The sequence below is a fragment of the Ahaetulla prasina genome, chromosome 3 (assembly GCF_028640845.1).
Source record: "Ahaetulla prasina isolate Xishuangbanna chromosome 3, ASM2864084v1, whole genome shotgun sequence".
In the NCBI taxonomy this organism is placed as follows: domain Eukaryota; kingdom Metazoa; phylum Chordata; class Lepidosauria; order Squamata; family Colubridae; genus Ahaetulla; species Ahaetulla prasina.
This window is the reverse complement of record NC_080541.1, coordinates 110,395,808-110,415,842: the sequence shown is the minus strand read 5'-3', so window position 1 is coordinate 110,415,842 and position 20,035 is coordinate 110,395,808. Positions and strand designations below refer to the sequence as shown.

The 20,035-nt window shown below is 41.5% G+C and overlaps 1 protein-coding gene across 15 annotated transcripts in view; it reads right to left on the bottom strand.

The window, feature by feature from the left end:
• Positions 1–1,061: 1,061 nt before the first annotated feature.
• The window catches only part of LOC131194158 (protocadherin alpha-5-like), a 274,200-nt gene continuing 255,226 nt past the window's right edge, over positions 1,062–20,035 (bottom strand). For 10 of the 15 annotated variants that reach the window (XM_058174845.1, XM_058174840.1, XM_058174847.1 and 7 more), the window contains one exon: positions 1,062–3,220. In XM_058174845.1, coding sequence (XP_058030828.1) covers positions 2,910–3,220 — 311 coding nt within the window. In that variant the 3' untranslated portion in view covers positions 1,062–2,909. The remainder of the gene's footprint in view (positions 3,221–20,035) is intronic. The other 5 variants (XM_058174856.1, XM_058174855.1, XM_058174854.1 and 2 more) reach the window with 1 other exon arrangement.

The following is a 20,035-nucleotide window of genomic DNA, read 5'->3' as shown; positions in this document are numbered from 1 at the left end:
TTTTGAAAAAAATGGCCATAACATCAAGGAAATTACATTTTAAATTACAAATACAATGTTATGGAAACTTTAATACAAAAGGATACCTCTCACACAGTAGCAACTCAGTTTATCTGAATTTGAAATCTTAATTGAGGGAAAAAGAAAGCTTAGTAAGACAATAAAAGGAAACATAAAAGTACCTCATTGAGGATTTGTTTAAACCCAAAAAGGAAAGTTGTAAGATGACCAAATATAAAAATTCATTGCACAGGACATCAGAGCCTATATTTCAATAGATACATAATTTATTTTTAATTATTTTTAGATGGCTAAAATAAATGAATTTCAATTGGGTAGTAAAAATAGTTTGGTAAAATATGTATCTAAAAACTGTAGAAAATGTTTGGTGAATGTGTTGGCCAAGAGAGGTAGGGGTTCAAATATTACTCTCAATTATTAATAGGCATGCACTTCTCTAATAGTAACAGTACAGGTAGTCCTTGACATATGACCACAACTAAGCCCAAAACTTATGTTGTTAAGTGAGAAATTTGTTAAATGAGATTTGCCCATATTATGACTTTTCTTGCCACCTTTGTTAACTGAATCAATTAACTGCAATTGTTAAATTAGTAACACGGTTGTTAAGTAAATCTGATTTTCCCATTGACTTGGCTTCTCAGAAGGTTGCAAAAGGTGATCACATGATCCCAGGATGTTGCAACTGTCATAAATGTGAGTCAGTTGTCAAATATCTGAATATAAACCATGTGACCATGGGGATGCTGCAATGGTCATAAGTGTGAGAAATTGTTATGTCTACTTTTTTCAGTGCCTTTGTAACTTTGAATGGTCACTAATGAACTATTCATTGTAAGTTGAAGTCTACCTGTATAGATTTCTCATATTTTATTAACGATATATTTTATAGAGTATTCTTGCCTTCCTTGTGGATTTTTTAGGGAGCTTTGTGTGCATCATAATATCAAGGAAATTTATTTTGTTTGCTGTTTAGCTTACATAATAGTCACAGTTCATATAATGGTCTGAGCTCAAAATAATACCCTGCAACTTACTGATTTTTTGATTTAAGAAAGGTATTTTACTTGTGTTTCAATTCATACACAAAAACTGGTCACTAACAGTGCTTAAAAATATTAACGCTACTCCACTTGTTCACAAATGTACAAAAAAATAATAGTAGATTTACATTCAACTACTAAAGCTTAATGTCCACACTAGATAATAGTTGCATTGACATTCACATACATAAGCACAGAATAAATATTTTAGGATGCTTATAAGAGCATGTTGCATACATACAGTACTTTAATTTTACATAATAAGCAATAATTTGAAGGGTCAGAAATTCATAAAATCTTAGGAGAAACTAAACCCAAGAAGATCATGTAGGCAAATACATCAAGACACTGAACAGAGCTAGCAGATTAGTAAAGTTGTTTGGTGAGAAAGAATTCATTTCCTCTTCCCCTGATGATGATGATGATGATTACAAAAGGAATGTACTCAAAGTGCAGAATAAGGAAAGCAAAATGAGAGCAAGAAAATCTTGTATTTCTTTAATGCATGCAAGAGGCAGTCTCCATTCCCAATCTAGTGACCTGATATAATAAAGCGGTGATTGGCAGATATAATACAGTGTTTCAGGCATTTTTTCTAAAGCACTTTATTAGCAGCAATTATATTTTCTAATGGCTGTAAATTTACTTCGGTTTGGGGGTAAAGGACATAATATTTCTTCATTTACAGCTATTCTCCCTTTATAAATATATTAAATCACTAATAACATGGATAAGACTACTTCCTTCTATATTTTTGCATATGTTTTATGGAAATACTCTGATATTTTCAGAGATGCTATGTGCAAAGGAATGTTAAATGGAGTGGAAACAAGGACATAAAGGAAACATCACAGTCATTTACATTCCTGAGATGTCAGCCCTTAATTCCTTTGTTAAACTCTGAGAGCTTGTCAGCATGGTGGTTTCATAATCAGCCTTGGACAATGTCCCCAGAGGGACTTTCAGTTATCTGGATTGTAGACACGTCTATCCACACAGCTGCACACACGATTGAATAAGGAATCCCCACTCTCCAAAGTTACTTGTGTTTTTTTTCCCAAGAGGGAGATTTTCCACACACCTTGTTTAGCTCTACAGTAGTGAGTCAAGGATATGGGAGGTTGCCATGCAGACGTTCCCTGAGGGACATCCTTGCTAGGAGATCAAAGGCCTTGTTGCGGCAATATGGTCAATGGCTTGGAAGCAGACAGACCTCATGGTTTCTCATATGAGTTGTCTGAGTTAAACTTGTTTTTTTTGCTGGAGTGTGCATATAAAATATAGAAAAGCTTGCACTCACAACATACATGGATAAATCTGATGGAATACAAAATAATCACAAATTTAAGGTAGATCCCCGGGCACATTGATTTAACAAGTAATTTGTTCATGTTTTGCGAGCGCTTTTGCATCGTATTAACCTGACCTTGCATCACCTAGCCAGCTATCAGTGCACCAGAATTTTCAATCAGCTAGAGGGTGCACAATAACAAAACTGTTTAACTCTCCACCCCCATATATGTCATCAGGATAGGGTTACAGACTCCAATTTTGCTTGGGATATATTGTGAAAATTTCTTTTCCAGAGGAGGAGAAAAGAAACAGATCTGCTTTTTTTATAATCTGAAAATAAGCCAGGGTAGAGAAAAATAGTTAATGTCAGGTGTGATAAAGCTTTCAAGACAAAACCTGTCAAGCAAAAGACATTGTGAATTCCCTGCAGATTTTTGTAGTCTTGCACATACAGAAAATCAGTTAACAGTAGGAAGAAGTTGGGAGTTGCTACATGGGAGAGCTCTTCCAAATTGCAAAAATTGGCTAAATCAATTGTTCAGTATAAACCCCTCACTGATCACTGTTGTCAGTGGTGCTGTTGGTCTTTTCTTTTTTATCCTGAGCCTTGTTTCCCTTCTTTTTTTTCTTTTTTTTCTTGGTCTCTTCCTTCTTGCCAAAGGTTATGAAGTCACTTTTATCAGTTTGGCTATTTGGTGGATCTTGACGAATGGAGATGATGGCAGGAGATCCTGGGATAATGAACTTGTCTGGCAACTCACTTGGGCCTGGCTGCTTGGAATTGCCAGGCCCATATTTGAAAGTCCAGCTGTTGCTGTTCACGCCAGCTCCCACTGGAGGGGACACTTCACCAGCTTCAGGTTCTAGAGGGAAACAATAAAATAAAATACAATAAAGCATTAAAATATTATTCAGCTAGAAATACATGCAGGTAACTTGCAACTGTTAGTACTATGTCCTAAGAATTATTTCAAATAAGGGTCAAAATGATGTTACAGGTACATATCAAGTTTTCACAGGTGGGATTTATCTTCTCTAATCAAAAGAAATAACATTTCCTTAATGTTTTTTCAAAACCTTGGAAATTTACAACTTGAATTGCCAAATTACAATTAAAAGTAACATTTTTAATTTTATATTTGTATTGAAAAAAACCACCTCATGCATCTATCAAATTGGATTCTAGTCCACAAAGGCTTGTGTCCAATAGGTTGAATATTATAGCACGTTAAAACTACCTCACAAAGATCAAAGCTATTTCATTTGAATTATTAAGAGCTGCGGTAGCACAGTGGTTAGAGTGCAGTACTGCAGGCTACTTCTGCTGACTTCCAGCTACCTGCAATTTGGCAGTTCAAATCTCACCAGCCTCAAGGTTGACTCAGCCTCCCATCCTTCTGAGGTGGGTAAAATGAGGACTTAAATTGTTGGAGGCAATATGCTGACTCTGTAAACCACTTAAAGAAGGCTGTAAAGCACTGTAAAGCAGTATATAAGTTTAAGTGCTATTGCTATTATTTATAATCTTGCATAGCTGATTAGTTAGAAATCAAATCAATATAAAATGGAAGACTGAAAGTGCAATTATTTGCCTTAGCTCCTTGTGCTTGACAGATTTGGATTAAAACAAAAAGCTAAATACCGTATATTTCAGAGTATAAGACGCACCCCCCCCAAAAAAGAGGGTGAAAATCTGGGTGTGTCTTATACTCCAAATGTAGCCCCATCCAGCTTCTCAAATGGAGGTTTCAGAGATTGAAAGAAGCTTCAGAAAAGAAGCCCCCAAACAGAGCTTCAGAGGTTTTTTTTCTGAAGTTCTGTTTCAGAGGTTTTCAGAGGCAGAAATAAAAGTTTTTTCTGAAACAGAGTTTCAGAAGTTTCAGAGGCAGAAAAAAAAAGCAAAAAAAAAAAAAAAAGCAAGGCACAGAGCTCACAACCAAGGAACCTGTTGCTAAAACTCACATCTGGGAACAGCTGATTGGGAGTATTCCGGGAGGCCGATCAATCTGCCAATCAGATTTTTTCTTATTTTCCTCCCCAAAAACTAAGGTGCGTCTTATACTCCGAAAAATATAGTAGTTGGTCTATTGTTTGTCATTAGGCTATAAATAGGGAGAAATTAATTCAGGTTGCATCTGTACATCCTGAACTAGTACATGATACAAACATTCCCCAATGTTTATACTTCTCCAATTTTTGTGATGTGGTTCTCTGATTTTTAAAAAAATATACATGTGTACTATTTTGCTGGATTATAAGAATGGGGGGTGGGAATATATCATTATTTCATTATTCCAGCATATTGTATATAATTCCACCCAGTGACATGAATGATTGGGATGGAGCAATAAGAGAGAAGAAAAATGGAGCCAAATGGAGACCCAAGCATGAATGAGAATGATGATTATGTGACAAGTATTCGCTTAGAAATTTTATTTCTAACAATATTTATTTCAAACAGTGGTTTAAGCATAGGTCTACTCAAACATACAAATAACAATGAAATGGAGATGAATCTAAAAACATTATTCATTTGATTGTTTTTAATAAAAGAATGAAAAGATACAAAGGTGATGGAGATCTGAATGTTGGACAGATCACCTTTTGGGCTCTATGAAATGTGAGTCTTGTGGGATTAAAAATGAATGCAGAAGTAAAAAAAGAATACTGTAAAAATAGACTGACTGCAGGAAGAGAAAATACAAGTCCTGTGGGGGGGGGCAGGGGGGAATTGCAGAATGAATGAAAAGTGAAAAAGAAACATGGAAGCTGCATGGAACAGAGTGAAATATGTGTTACAGAATTGCCACAAAACTGCATGAATGTGCTAATGAGAAATAAGAAAAGGATGGTTTTCTGATCGTTATAAAGACATGACCATAATATTTAAAAGTTTGCATTCCTCTTGTAAGAGAATAAGTGTAACTAATTCCTCTATAACTAAATATTATATTTCTTTCTGTGTTTTAATATGAATTTCTACCGAAATTCTTTTGTAATATAACATTTAATTGTTGCTAATATTACTTTCCAGAGTCCAATGTTTCTGAACTTATTTTAATATTCAAATGTCATAATATATTCAGCCTTTGCTGTACATTGTATAATTCAATATTTTTTCATTGAAAAATATGATTAGTAATATTCAAAAAACCCAATATTAGTTTTTTTCTTATTGAATATAAACATTCATTAAGAAGATTAAGATGCAAAATTCCCTCCACCATTGTTTAAGAAGAAGGGAGTGTCAGTAGATGGACCAGACAGGAAATACAGCCAGATAAGATAATTATACTTTATTGAAAAGCTAGATTAACAAAATCTTGCAATTCTGAAAATGCAATTCTTCCACTGTCTTCACCTTTACAACTTGATAATGTACAGAGGGTCCCTCTTGAGCCTCCTGCTCCAGCCACTATGCACAATGCTATGCTTTCTCTTATCTGACCATTCCCTAAGCAGTATCTCTTTGTCTAGTCTCCCAGGATCATCCCCACATATAAGGAGGCTTGATGAAATTGCTCACAGTAGCTGAGATCATGTCACTGCTCCTGCTTTTATGTGCCAAAAACACAATTACTTTAGTATAATCTTTTTTATGTGGCAGATTCTAGCTAACTATTTTATTCACAGAATCAGCAGAAAAGGTGAGGGAAAAAAGATAGGAGAAGGCAAGGAATTTTTTTAAAAAACCAGGATAGAAGATGAATAGATAGCACAGAATAGATAGGCAGTATGAAAATGTAGTTCAAAATGTATCTGTTTTGAAAAAAGTACAAATTGGGCAAAAATGGGCAGCAAGGAGTTACAGACCTCTATGTCTTTTTGTGGCTACTTTATGCTATGTAGTCTCAATTTCTGCAGCCCAGCCCCGGAAACCCCACCCTCAAGATGGCTGCTTTTCAAAGAAAGAGCAAAGCATGAAGCAGAAGGTTAGCACTGCAGGGTTGTGGGAGCAATGCCAGAAATAGATTCCCCCTTCCCTCGCTGCTCTCCTGAATCTGTCTCTTGAAGGTGGAATAGGGCATATATTTGTCATCTCTGTACAATCCTAAATCCAGTCTGTTATTTCCTAAATAAGGTGAGGCTGCAGCACAGAAATTCTGCTTCAGATCCCTCTGATCTTCTATGAATACCTTTCTCTGTTAAAAAATTGAGCTTTTCAAAATCTGAAAGACTCAGGAACCATCTACGGTAACTGCCATTCCAAGCAGATATATTCTTTAGTTCATTGATTTTATTCCAGAATGCATGTCTCCACATATTTTTTCAAATCATTACATTGTATTCCCTTCTCTGTCTCTTATATTGTTGATATAGCTCCAAGAGGCTATCATCTTCTTACCAAACTACATTGAGAATTATATTAGGTTAAACCATAAACCATTTGAATATATGCCAATATAAAAGTCATTTTTAAATCACAGAGGCAGCAGCAAGCTGGCAGGAAATTGCAAGAACTTGATTTTCCTATTTTTTCATGTTATGCTAGTTCCTGTTTTTTCCTCTGGCTGATATGATGAATATTTATTGTTACAGAGAAGTCATATATTGTTTGCATTAATTCTGAAAAGCTTGGAGAGCATAACCATAGCTGGGAAATGTGTGTGTGTGTAGTACATGGGCAATATGCAAATCAGTGAATGACTTTCTCTGCAAATATTAAAAATAGTCTGACTTTTTCTCTGCTTTTTCTGGTTTAAATTATCCATAAAAACTAGTTGCATATAAAAAAAGTAATAAACATTGCAACTGACAGAAAAGAAGCTAAACATATTACGCTGCAATCTATTCACCCAGCCTTCCTAAAAAAGAGGACCCTTTTTTAAAGCAGGTACTTTCTTCTTTCTTGTGATCTCATGTCTTGTTGCCTGAGTGACAGATGCCCTGAGGCCATATAGCTGCTTATGGGATTACAGGGAATTTCTCCTCTGTAAGCCATCTGGGTCAGCTTTCATGGCAAGGATGCCAAAGGTTAGAGCCTGCTATCAGTTAGGTTTTCACAGTCCTTACAGAAGACCATCCGTGTGATGCTTCAAATCATCAAATAATATTTGAAATAATATCTAAAATATTATGAAAATAATATTTCTGAACAGTTTCCAAGCCTCTCCTTGCCTTATTCTCTCCAAACAAAATGTTCTGCTCACTATTTCATATTAGCAGCATGCATTGGATTGGAATGAAGTTTAAGGTTCAAATTAGAGTGGCTTCTTTGGCACAGATTTTTATTAGGCATCATTCCATTTCAACTCTGGGATTACCGAAAGGTCAGGTAGTTATTGTCAAGCTCTGTATGGTGTTCAAAGAGGGGGAGAATACAAATTGAAAAGAAAAACAGTTACTCTCAACCAAACATTCTGAAATATCTGAATTATTGCTCACCCTAGGAAGCTATTATCATAGTAAATTCATTACACTCTATTTAACAGTAATTAACAGAGATTTAGATTAGACTTCTAAAGCAAGTGCTTCAATAATTCCATAATGATTACTTTGTAATTTGAAGTGCTTATTCCTTTCATAATGATCAGGTTTTCTTAAACAATGCCTATCAGATTCAGGGATGGGTTCTAAATTTTTTTACTACCGTTTCTGTGGCTGTGGCTTATTTTGTGGGTGTGGCTTGGTGGTCATGTGACTGGGTGGGCATAGCTGGGTAATCATGTGACTGGGTGGGTGTGGCCAACTTGATGTCACTCACGTCAAAGGTTGATGTCACTCACGTCAATTTCCCTGTCTATTTATTTACTACTACTGAACATCCAAAATATACTATGAGATCCTATGTATATATGCCATATGTGTACATACATATTACATAGTATAGTGTGTATAGGCACACAAAAAGATACATTATCTACTATATATATACTGTATGTACACACACACACACACACACTTCTTCTAAAACTATACACATTCAACCTCACTTACTACATTTGGAAAAACACACCTAGAGTCCACTTTCTGCCACACATTTAACTATAACTTCTGTACATTTAGAACATTACACATGTTGCAATATTAAGCTATATGAACTCCTTTGTGAAATTGCTTATGTGCAAAGATCAGCATAAGTAACTTTGGCTAATTTTATCACGTACAAAAGAAATAAGCAGAAACTTGTTTTATGTCAGTTACGTCAAGGCTGTAAAGATGTTTGCCTCTACGATGGTGTGAAATGTATCAACACTTTTGTGATTAGCCACAGGACATTCCTTTTCTGATAAGGTTCCTCTCACAAAGCTTCTTAGAGATTTGTTAACATAAAGAGCCAGGATGTACAAGATGTATTTCTGTTTGCTACGTGTAGCTTGAATAGTGTAACTGTAGAACGCCTTAGACACGTGTGGGAGTGATGTCCTTGTAGCCTGTGTAGATTGCCATGCAACTGTCCCACGTAGGCAAAAAGCAGAGAACAAAGAGCAGCCACCTCATGGCGGAGAACAAAGAGCCACCTCATGGTAAAACTCCTCCCAAGAATCACAAGCTTTCTCCCAAAATCATAGGCTTGTGGATGTGCTTGTAGTCACGTGTTCACATGTTGAATATATGCTAATATGTAACCTCCCCTGCTTACCTTTTGTAACCACCCATTTTTACCTAAACACAATAAAATGGGGCTCTGGAATTTGCTCTGGGCTTTTTCATCCCAGACTTTCTCTAGGCTCTCACCCCGAGAAGTCCATGAGTCTGTCATTCGTTAGCAGCCTTCATGAGAAGCCCACCAGATGCTTCGACAAATGGTGACCCCGACGTGATTCTGCCAAAAAGAATACGTCTTCCCTCACGTGGTCGTACAGAAGACGATACGTCCTTCGCGTGATTGCTAAGGCAATACGTCTCTTGGACCTCCTGTGCTCCAAGAATGCTTTCCTTCAATGTGGTTCTGCCAAGAACGCGTTCCTCGGTGTGATTGCTAAGGCGATACGTCTCTTGGACCTCCTGTGCTCATCACCCGGTCTGGTCCGTGCACTCCGGAAACGTTGGTGAAGATGCTTTCCTTTTGTGAGTATGGGAGGAGGGCTCTCTAAGAAGCAGCCGTGCATCTGCAGGAACTTAGGAAGTTAACCAAGACTAATGTTTTTATTTTAAAAAATAATGGAAAAACACTTCCATTATTGTCCAAAAAAGATATTGCTAAATTACTCTGTTATATTTGGAAACAATATCCGGCTTATCCCGAAGGGGGCTCATTAAAAGTGAGCACTTGGAGACAATTAGGTGCATGTCTCCATGGATCTCCCAGAGCCTCCCCAAAATTCTGTCCACATGGCAACTTATCATGGAATGTCTTTTAATCCATGAAAAGGTTCTGCCGGATACGTCACCTACAAATTCTGTTCAAAATTCTCAGTCACCCCCCCTCCCCCCGTATCTGCCTGCAGATGAAACCTTCACGGAGGGTAATGAAAGAAAAAAAACTGACTTACTCCCCCTCTCCGTTCCTTCAGTTCCCATGCTTGCTCCTCCCTTTTCCTCCTCCTCCCCTTCCCCCCCTTCTGAACCTTCAAAGCATACTGAGCTAGAAATTAACTCTGTGCTTGCTGTCCCTTCAGCCCCTTGCCTTGAACTTTCAAAGCATATTGAATCATAAGTTAAACCTATACCTGCTTCTTCCATCCCTGCTTTGAAAACTGCCTCCTTTCTCCTGCCTGCCTCCCTTCCCCCAGAGCGCCCCTCCCTTTCCGCCATGGGTGCGATCGCTCAGACTAACCAGCAACTGATTTGGTTCAATTACTTCCCTATATTTGGAAACAATCTGGAAAAGGACTTGCTCAAAGTGACTACATGGAAAAAATTGGGAACCTATTTCCATGAAAGTCCAAGAGCCCCTGCAAAAATTCTGTCCACGTGGCGCATGGTCCTTGAATGCCTCATTTTACACGAAAAAAGACTTGCAGACGTCACTTAGAGAGTTTGTCAGGACCTCCGCCTTATCAAAAAATGACTCAAAAGGATCCACAATCACATTCATGATTTAAACTGCTGAGTTTTCTCAGACAACTTCCCCAGGTCTGTAAATGTTGTTTGATGATGTGTGTGCGTGTGTATGTATGTATGTGATCATTTTCAGACCTGCATAAGAATTGTAGAGATAATTGTGATGCTTGATTTGCATGGAATGTGTGTATGTGCAAAACTCATTGAGAAGGTGTGAGATTTCTGTGTTGTCTTTTGGATTTGCAAGAAATGTGTGCATGTGTGAGAAATTTTCTCTGCATGTGTGTGTGTGTGTGTGTGTGTGTGTGCAGTGTGTGTGTGTGTGTGTGTGTATCTGTATGAATAAGTTTCGTATGCAAGCAGTGAGTTACTTTTGGATTTTTTTTTCCTCTGTCCTCGCTGGCTTATCTTAACTACCCCCCCTCACTCCCTGTTTGTGCCAGGGAAGGGGGTGGGCGAAGGGGGAGAACCATTCACCCCCACTCCATTTTTTTTTCTTTTTTCTTCTCTGCGGAGCCTGTCTGAGAAGGGAGGGACAAAATAGGCTCTCTGAAGCTTTGCTTTTCACTGGTTTGGAATTTCTCATCTGCATAAAAATTATGGAGATGTATTTTCTTTTCCGCCCTGAAAACACTTTTGATTTTAATTTTTAACCCTGCATACAATTTTGGTTTTGCTTTTAATTTTTAATTTTTCTTTTTTCTGGAACTTTTTGAGGTTTAAACTGCCTGATTAAACCTATACCTTTATAAATGTTTTCAAAGCACAGAGTTTGACTCAAAATGTTTCATTTAGCTTTGTATTTTTGAAGCTGTTAACATACATAATAAGAGTTGGAGGGGACCCTTGGAGGTCTTTTAGTCCAACCCCCTGCCCAGGCAGGAAACCCTACAGCATTTCAGACAAATGGCTATCTTCTTATGTAAGGATGCTTTTTTTTTTTAAGCAGAAATCTGTTTTTTGGAAAATGCACTCAGGTTTTCCACATAAACAGACTCACCCAAAAGCTTGTGCCCCTTTTTTGCTGTTTGTATTGTTTATTTTTCTTTTTTAGCAGCACAATATGTGCCCTGTTTTAGGAACTATTTCAGAGATAAGTTAGAAAGTTACAGGATGTGATAAGTTAGAAAGTTACAGGATGTGATAAGTTAGAAAGTTACAGGATATGATAAGTTAGAAAGTTACAGGATGTGAAGAGAGAGTTAGGAGGATGTTCAGATACTGGTGCTGTGAAGGTTTTAATTTGTTAAGTCAAGCTTTGAATTTTAAGCTTGAGGCATTAATGGAACCACCCATTTTTACCTAAACACAATAAAATGGGGCTCTGGAATTTGCTCTGGGCTTTTTCATCCCAGACTTTCTCTAGGCTCTCATCCCGAGAAGTCCATAAGTCTGTCGTTCATTAGCAGCCTTCATGAGAAGCCCACCAGATGCTTCGATATACACACACTTCAGATGTTCTTCCCTAACTTGCACATGACTGTTAGAGCCAAGAGAGATCATGGATTGAGTAAAATGTGGTGAAACTCACTTAACAATGCTCTTGCTTAGCAACCAAACTTTTGGGCTCAATTCTGGTCATAAGACAAGGACTATCTCTGCCTTCGTCTGCATGGCAGCCTTGTCCTAGTAAACTCCTTCTCCTTTCTGGCAATTTTCCTCCCCGTTAGAGACACCAAAATAATCCAGAGATGTAAGGTTTCCTGCCGGAGGAAGGGGTTGAATTAGATGGCCTCTAAGGTCCCTTCCAGCCCTAGATTGCTGTCCTGTTTCAAAGCATCTTCTGATGCCACGTCTAGTGCCAGGGTTTGTGGTCCTTCCTTCCTCTTCTCTCTCTCTCTCTCTCTCCCTTCCTTTCTTTTTTTTTCTTTCTTTATCTCTTTCTTGTCTCTCCCTTTCTTTCTCTTTTTCTTTCTTTCTCTCTTTCTTCCTTCTCTCCCTTTCATTCTCTTTTTCTTTCATTTTTTCTTTTCTCTCTCTCTCTCCCTCCCTCTTTCCTTCTTTCTTTCTTGTCTCTCCCTTTCTTTCACTTTTGCATTATTTTGTGCCACAAATCAAATTGGATTATTTTGTGCCATCAATCAACCATCCATGAATCAATCTTTCTTTCTTTCTTTCTTTCTTTCTTTCTTTCTTTCTTTCTTTCTTTCTTTCTTTCTTTCTTTCTTTCTTTCTTTCTTTCTTGTCTCTCCCTTTATTTCTCTTTTTCTCTCTTTCTTTCCTTCCCTCTCTCTCTCTCCCTCTCCCTCGCTCCCTCCTTCAAAGTCTAGGACAGGAGTCTGCAAACTTGGCTCCTTAAAGACTTGTGGACTTCAACTCCCAGAGTTCCTCAGCCAGCAAAGCTGGGAGTTGATTGGTCCACAAGTCTTAAAGGAGGCAAGTTTGAAGATGCCTCATCTAGGAGAGTGAGACCAGGAGGCCCGAAAGAAAGTACTAAGCACCCAGAACAGGAGCTTCAGGCAGGGGCCAAAACAGGAGCTTCAGGCAGCGGAGACGGCAGCAGCAGCCGAAATGAGAACTTCAGGCTGTGAGACTTTTGCTGTGGCAAGCCGCAGCAGCAGCGGCCGGATATTCTGGCTCCCGGGGACTTGGCAGCGGTGGCGGCAGTGGCAGCAGCAATGACAGTAGTGGCGGCAGTAATGGCAGAGGCAGTGGCGGTGGCAGCGGTAGCGGCAGGGGGGAGTCCTGTGAACTTTTCCTGCGTGGCTTTTTGCTGTGGCAGGTAGTGGCAGCCATGGCAGGCCATCCCAGAACTTCTAGGGAGTTTTCCTGGGTGGCTTTTGCTGCGGCAGGTAGCAGCAGCCACGGCGGGCTGTCCCAGAACTCTCAGGGAGTTTTCCTGGGCGGCCTTTGCCACGGCAGGCAAGCATGGCAGGGCCGCAGGGAAGGGAATAGGCTGCTAGCTGCCTTTCCGATGGCCGGGCCCCCCCGACATGCTTGCCTGCTTTCCACGCGCCCTTCCTGGGGGTCCTGTGGCAAGCCCGTTTTCCTGCCTTCCTCCCTCACCACTGCCTCTTTGTTCGGCTGCTTACCTTCCTCAGCGGCTGTCAGGAAGGGAAGCTGACTGGGAAGGCAAGTTGACCAGAGTTTTCTGCCGCTGCTAGAAAGCCGCTTTATCCGCCATGTTCCTTGTGCATGTGCATCCAATTAGACTTGCAAGGCAATGGGATGTGCATGCATGAAGAATCTGGCGGCAAAAAACATGGTGGCCGGGGTGAGCGACCGGCGACCGGTTCAGGGGCGTGCCCAGCCATCTATTACTATCGGTTCTGCGAGCGACTAAATTTTTTTACTACCGATTCTCCCAAACCGGTGCGAACCGGTAGCAACCCACCACTGATCAGATTGTGGTGAAAAACAATGCACATTTAAAAGAGACATGGCACATTTAAAAGTCAGATTGCTAGGGACTATCTCTAATTTATTGTAATGTAATTTTATTATTTTATTTATATTCCATCTTTATTATTTTCATAAATAGCTCAAAGCAGGGAGCATATCTCCTATTCCTTACTCCTCCTATTTTTTCAACAAAAATGGGGGAGCTGAGAATGACTGGCCCAAGATCACCCAGCCAACTTTCATATCTAAGGCGGCATTAGAATTTCAAGTTTTCTGGTTTCTAGCCTAGTGCTTTAAGTGCTAGAACAAACTGACTCTCTTATTTAACAGAATTGGCCCCTTACAATTTGGTCTTTCCTGCAAATTTAATTCCATTATGATAAAAAACCCCAGTCCCTGAAATTTTCCCATGAATAAATTATATATCTATAATACTTATCACCAAAGTCTCTGTGTAGGTAAATCAATTCTGCATCATTTGTTCAATATCTTCATAAATGATTTTGATGAGAAGATAGAAGGGGAACTTGTCAGATTTACAGATGACATCAGGCTAGGGGGAATTGCCAACATTTTAGAAGACAGACTCAAGAGAATCTAGACAGACTTGATCATTGGGCCTATCCAACAAGATGCAGTTCAGTGATGAGAAAGGTAAGGTCCTGCACTTAGATAGGAAAAATCAAACATACAGGTATAAAGCAGATGGTACCTGGCTCAGCAGTAATAACTGTGAAAGGGATCTTTGTATCCTAATGAACCACCACTGAAGTAGGAGCTAGCAGTATGCTGCAGCTACCAAAAAAAAGGCAATACTGCATCAACAGAGGGATAGCATCAAGATTATAAGAAATAATAGTACTACTAAAGTCATTCTTGAAATAGTGTATCCCAGAGGTTCCCAATCTTTTTCGCCCGCGGCTCCCCCGGAAATCCGACCTGCAACTGCGCATGCGCACCAGACGCGCCCGCAGCTCCCCGGAAATCCGACCTGCAACTGCGCATGCGCACCAGACGCCCCAGAAATGGCGCATCAGCGCCGGACCCAGCGGGCGCAGATATTCCGCGGCGCCCCCATGACGATAGCGCGGCTCCCTGGGGAGCCGCGGCTCACAGTTTGGGAATCACTGGTGTATCCAGTTTTTGTTGGTATGATACAAAAAGATGCTGAGGCCCTAGAAAGAATGCAGAGGAGAACAATAAAAATGAAAAGGTGTCTGGAGGCTAAATTGTATGATGAATGGTTAAGAGAACTAGATATGCTTATCAAAGAGAATGGTTGGTGTTACATGATAGCTGTCTTCTAGTACTTGAGAGGCTGTCACAGAGAAGAGGAGGGTATTATAATTTCCAAAACACCTGACGGCAGGACAAGAATTACAGATGTAAACCTATAAAGCAAAGATCCAACCTAGAACTAAGGAGACATTTCCTAATAGTGAGAACAATCAATCAGTGGAAGTTATGGGTACTCCATCAATGGAGATTTTTAAGAAGAGATTGGACAGCCATTTTCTAGAATGGTATCGGTTCTCCTACTTAAACAGACGGTTTCAGTAGAAGTCTTCTAAGGTTCCTTCCAACCATGCTAGTCTATGTTCTATGTTCTAATAAATTTCAAAGACAGTTAAACAGATGTGTAATTAAATGAAGCAAATTTCTAATTCTGGTTAATAATTTTAAGTCAAAATTATTAGATACTTTGTTCTGATGTTATTCAGAGTTTTATAATTCCCTGGCTTTACTTCATCACCTCATTTATATGGTGCCAATAAATAGAAAGAGCCAAAGAAATTCTGAAACCCATAAGTACATTTTCAAAAGATGCATAAATAGCATATCTGTAAAATTGCCTCAGTTAAAGAAAAATAGAGTATAACATTCTAGATCTAACTTCCCATATTATTTCCAATGACAACTACTGACAATTTGGCTTAAAATTGTCAGCATAAGACACTTAAAATAAGACATTTTTAGAATAACAGCCTTTATCTTGCCTGATCAACATAAGGCAATTGTTTAATTGTTTTTTGCAATCATTCAGCCAATATTGGCTCCAGTTTATCAGGAAATAAAAATAGTGGATTTTAATGAGAGACAAATGACTGATCCACACTTTGCACAAGAACAGGCCACCATTTTGGGAGAGCAGACATGGATAACATTCTCAGCCTGCTCCTAGCCCAGTAAGAAGGCAATATTTACCCAGTTTTCTGGCTTCAGGTTTTTTATCCTGAAAGGGTCCCCGAAAGGATTAGAGCATATACAGAGGGAGCCTAACTTCAGGGATGAAACCCAACAGGTTATGACAGGTTCTGGAGAACCGGTAGCGGAAATTTTGAGTAGTTCAAAGAACCGGCAAATACCACCTCCGGCTGGCCCCAGAGAGAGGTGGGGATGAAGATTTTTCAATACCCTTCCCCCAGGAATGGGGAAGGAATGGAAATTTTGCAGTATCCTTCCCTTGCAGTGAAGTGGGAATGGAGATTTTGCAGTATCCTTCCCCTGCCACACCCACCAAGCCACGCCCACAGAACCAGTAGTAAATTTCACCACTGTCTAACTTGACCTTTGGCAGAGCTCTGAGTTATATGCCAAAAAATGTATTTTTTTTTATTTGCATTTATATCCCGCCCTTCTCCGAAGACTCAGGGTGGCTTACACTATGTCAAGCAATAGTCTTCATCCATTTGTATATTATATACAAAGTCAACTTATTGCCCCCAACAATCTGGGTCCTCATTTTACCTACCTTATAAAGGATGGAAGGCTGAGTCAACCTTGGGCCTGGTGGGGCTTGAACCTGCAGTAATTGCAGGCAGCTGCTGTTAATAACAGATTGTCTTACCAGTCTGAGCCAGAGAGGCCCCTTTTCCCTTCTAAGGTCTATTGTTTTCAGAGCGCTGAGAAAAATAATGAGGTTGGATTTAATATGAAATAATGTCTGTAGCAATGATAATCTATGCAAGCTGTGTGATCTATAAGAAGTTTGGAAAAGTTTTTTTTTTTTACCCGCCTGCTTTTCTCTCTCTGCCTGCTATTTTAGGTGGGAGACTAAAAAGGGTCACCCAGTTTTGCTTTCTGCAGAAAATAAAAACTGATTATTAGTAGCCTCGTGTTCAGAGTTTCATTGGACTTATCAGATTCTGAGCTAAATCTAAAAAACTTACAATCCTCTGCTGATGCAAGCACAGCAATTTAGTTCACCCACTGTACTTCATTCTGTCCTACACAAATCTCCTTGTTCAATGGTGGGATTGAAATAATTTAACAACTGGTTCTTCCTAATGACTGGCTGGGTAGGCGTGGCTGGGTGGATACGTGACTGAGTGGGCGTGGCCAACTTTATGTCACTCATGTGGGTGGTGACTGTATGGGCCAGGTGGGGTTGGGGAGGGAATCCAGGGGTCTCTGGTGGGTGGGGCGGGAGGGAAGAAAGAATGATCCAACCTCTGTGTTTGTGTGTGTGTGTGTGTGTGTGTGTGTGAGAGAGAGAGAGAGAGAGAGAGCGCACACACATATATATCCCTCTCCTAGAAAGATTGCTAGGCTGAGGGAACGTGCCTGTGCCATGGCATGCTGTGGATGCCCCTCGCTCACACCTTTCCCTGGCTCCCCTCCTCCTGCTGCTTGCACTCTCCCTCCCCAGTCTAGCTTGACAAAGGTGGAAGCTCACAATTGCCCTTTCCAAGCCCGCTGTTGGTGAAGCTGGGCGTCTGTCAGGGCTGGCTATTTGCCTAGGTTTGTTCTGTTTCCCCCTCCCACCACTCCCCACAAAAAAGTCAGTCAAAGGCCTTTTCCCAATTTATTTACATTTGGCTGGATTCCTTCTGGCACAGAGATGTCTCCCCACACGCCTGCCAAAATCCCTGGAGATAACCAGAAAATTATAGATAAAGCACGATTCACTCACAAACAGATTCTTCTATCCATGACACAGTTTGCCCGCGCAAATTCATTGCTTTGTCCAAGACAAAAAGCCAGGAAGTTCCGTCTCCTGCTTTATAGCCCCTGTGGGTGTCACTCCATGACTCATCATTCTTTGACTTTGTCCCAATGCCTCCTCTGCTGCGCACGCCGGTCATGTCTGCGCAGTCTTGCATCAAGCTAAAATTGTTCTTGGGGCGTTGCCAAATCAGAAGAAGGCCCGAGGAAATCAGGCCTTGCCAGCCCCTCCTCCGCCTCCTGGGTGGATGCCAGGGAGGGAGAGGGCCCACGAGAAGCAGGCCTTGCCTGTTCCTCCTCCTCACTCTCTGAATCATCCTCCTCCAGGAGTCCAAGTCCGGGAACCTGGGTCACAACAAGGTTTGTCTGGCTGTTGGGGTGGGGAGAACAGCTTCCTCTCCAGGCTCTAGTCTGTTTCCCCCCTGAAAGCTGGGCAAACCTAGGCAAAAAGCCAGTCCTCACCAGTGCCCAGCTTCAAAAGCAGGCTTTTTTTGACCTTTCACCTGTGTCAAGCTAAACTGGGGAGGGAGAGCGCAAGCAGCGGGAGGAGGAAGGGGTGAACAAGGGGCATTCGCAGCACTCCATCCCACTGTCTCTCAGCTTGCTTGTGGCTGTGCCAAACAAGCACCAGCACAGGGCAACAGGATCGCCTGCCCCCAATCCATCTGCCTCTACCTGCTGCCAGTGCCAAGAAGCAGAAAAAGATGAGAAAAAGTCATGCTGCCAGCTGCGTGCAGTTTGCTCCATTGCCCAGCTAGGAAGGCAGAGAGTGGAGCTATGTGTAACGCCCACAAAACCTTTCCCACTCCTGCTGGGTTAACGTGCAGTTCCTCGCCTCCACTCTTGCTCCCCCAGCCCTCATTGCCCTCCCCCAATCTGGTCCTTTTTTGACTCTTTAGTTCTGCTTCCGCCAGAAAGGAGGTTGTGCTTCACTTTCAGTGCATGGTGCTCTGCCAGCACAGCTGTGCTTGAGGGGTGTAGGCAGTGCTTCCTGCAGCCAGGCTTGTGCACCAGGCAAGCTGATCCTCCAACTTGCAGAATTGGCAGAAGCAGCATGTTTCAATTCCTCAGAAACTACATTTTTGGAACATGGTAGGGTTTTGAGGAGCTTCATCCTCTTCTGCACAGAGAGTTTATTACTGGTAATGAGGCCTTACGGAGGGCAGAGGGACATGTATCAGTTTCCTTTTCATGACAACCAGCTAAAGAGTGCTGGATGTGGAAGAAGAGAGAGAGAAATCCTCTTGATTCCTTTGCATCTCTTTTCACTTTTCACTAAGTTTAAATGTATGTTTGTGTGGTGGGGAGCGGAGCGGAGCTCTTCTAAAGAAGAAATACGGAGATTGCTGTGTATTTTCAGGGCAGCAAAAAGACTCAGGAAGAGCTCCGCTATACACACACATATATACACACACACTCATATATTTATACTTAGTGAAAGTGAAAAGAGATGCATTGGAATCATGAGGATTTCTTTCTTCTCCAACCCACCTGCACTACGCTACTACACACTGATCGGAGCAGGCCTTCCCACCACCACTTCTGCAAAGGAGACACCATGCATGCCTCCATGTTTTGAATTAGCAGAATTTGCACTGCCCAAGGGGTGGAAATGCCAGAGAGGTGGTGTACAAGACTGGTAGTTGGCGAGGGCTCTGCGTCCACCCACCCAGTCAGGTTGCGGGAGAGCCGTGGCTGAAATACAGCAGATGCTATATTGCCATGTCTCCCCCACAGGTAGCCCTTTGGCCGAGTGCAGTGGGCCTGGAGCTGCTGGTCTCCCTTCCCCACCGTCAGCCTTACCTTCTCAGGCCACGTAAGGAGTGGCTGGCTGGGCCTGGGAGGGGAGGGGCAAGAGATGCCCACCGGCAGGCCACCACCCAGAAAGAGGCCACCTGGGTAGCCGCACAGCGCAAGCCGCAGCTCGTGGATCATGGCGTTCCACACGGAAACCGGCTTGCCCGAGCCCCTCTTCGCAGAAGCCCCAAAACCCCCGGCCTCCTTAGGGCAGAGCCGGCTCTGGGTGCTAGACTGTCCCCCTGTGAGGAGTCTAGCCAAGGAGTCACCCACTGCCCACTGAGACACACCTGGACTCCCGCTTATGAGATGGGGTTCTTCAGGTACTTAGCTTGGCCACCTGTTTAGTAGCTCCAGCTCCTCCCTCTGACTGCCTCGTCAGAGCTGCCTTGGGCTTTTGCCTGCACAGACATTGCTTGCTTGGAAGGGGCTGGTAGGCCAGTTAGAGGGGTGCCGAGATGCCAAAATGGCCTCAGGAGAGGCCGGACGAGGCGAAGGGTGCTTGGGAGGGACAACCAGTGGTGGGATCAGCTGGTTCATCAAACTGGGTCCAAAGTTAACAACCGGTTCAGACGAACTGGGCCGCACTGGCTGAATCCCACCTCTGTCCCTGTTCCAATTGGCTGGCTGGAAAGCCTATGCTTTTC